The sequence below is a fragment of the Sphaeroforma arctica genome (assembly GCF_001186125.1).
Source record: "Sphaeroforma arctica JP610 unplaced genomic scaffold supercont1.5394, whole genome shotgun sequence".
NCBI lineage: Eukaryota > Ichthyosporea > Ichthyophonida > Sphaeroforma > Sphaeroforma arctica.
The window spans coordinates 232-1,385 of NW_014035164.1; the positions used below are offsets into that span (position 1 = coordinate 232).

Consider the following 1,154-nt stretch of genomic DNA (forward strand, 5'->3'; position numbering starts at 1 on the left):
CCCAACAACACATGAACTATTTTATATCCGTATCTTCAACTGTGACATGGTACCTTATTCCAAAGACAATTCATTCACTCGCATGCTGTACTTACTGCAGAAACTCCGGAAATTGAGATGCAAATGCAAAGGATGTACTGCTGTCTCCTCTAACACCATCCACCTTCTGGTAAAAGCGAAGGTAGAACCACGCCACAACCATCCCTGAGCACACAAGAAAAAGGGAGAACAGAGCCCTACCCAACAGCACCTGCAACCCCACTGTCAGTGCCAATAGGAGAGGTGTGTGCTGCGGATAATGGATATACAAAATATAAATTCATATTAGTTGCAGCATCCATGGTTGTGCACGTGAACATCCGATCGCCACCATCACTACGGGTGATACCGAACATCACCGATTGGTGTGATTTATCGACAATCGAGCGAAGGTGAGCAGTACATGCAGGCTGTCGCCATAGCGCGTTCTGCGTGGGTTGGATGATGGTGTGCTGGGTCTCGTCAAGAGATGTACATCCCTCTATAAAAACGGGACGATGGACGAAAACAAAACAGTAACAGCTATAAATCCAAGTGCAAATAAAGGTACCATCTACGATGGATAGTACCATCTACTACAAGAGTACCTACATTATGTCATCTATGAGTCGCTATAGCATGATAAAGTCATGCCTGAGTCAGACTGCATCATGACAAGATAAAAGAATGGACGTATCCGTATGATTTGGCATTCTGGGCGCGAATAGATCTTACCAGAGCATATATACTTAAGCATATTAGAGCATATACACTTAAGCATACGCATACACAAACATACACATGCTCGCGCACGCATTATTACTGACACGCAGACACGTACGAGTATATACATACATACATACATACATACATACATACATACATACATACACACACACACACACATATAGATGTATATATATATAAATATATATATATCCCAGAGCAAGTGCTATTGAGAGAAGCACTTTCGACGGTAAAGTACGTATACTAGGCCGTTAGTACCATGTACGTGGTATAAACCAACAATGAATACCCAAACACACCTACCCTGTATGCTAGTTTAATGCATACTTTATGTAATTGGATATGCTATTAGAAGCCAAAAGCTTGCTACATTATTTTGACAACACATA

The 1,154-nt window shown here is 41.5% G+C and overlaps 1 protein-coding gene across 1 annotated transcript; it reads right to left on the minus strand.

Moving 5' to 3' along the window:
* Positions 1-250: 250 nt before the first annotated feature.
* SARC_14972 (hypothetical protein) lies at positions 251-518 on the minus strand (the record flags this gene model as incomplete). Its single annotated transcript, XM_014290897.1, has 1 exon — positions 251-518. A coding segment is annotated over one exon (268 nt), but the record flags the coding sequence as incomplete, so codon positions are not given.
* Positions 519-1,154: the final 636 nt, after the last annotated feature.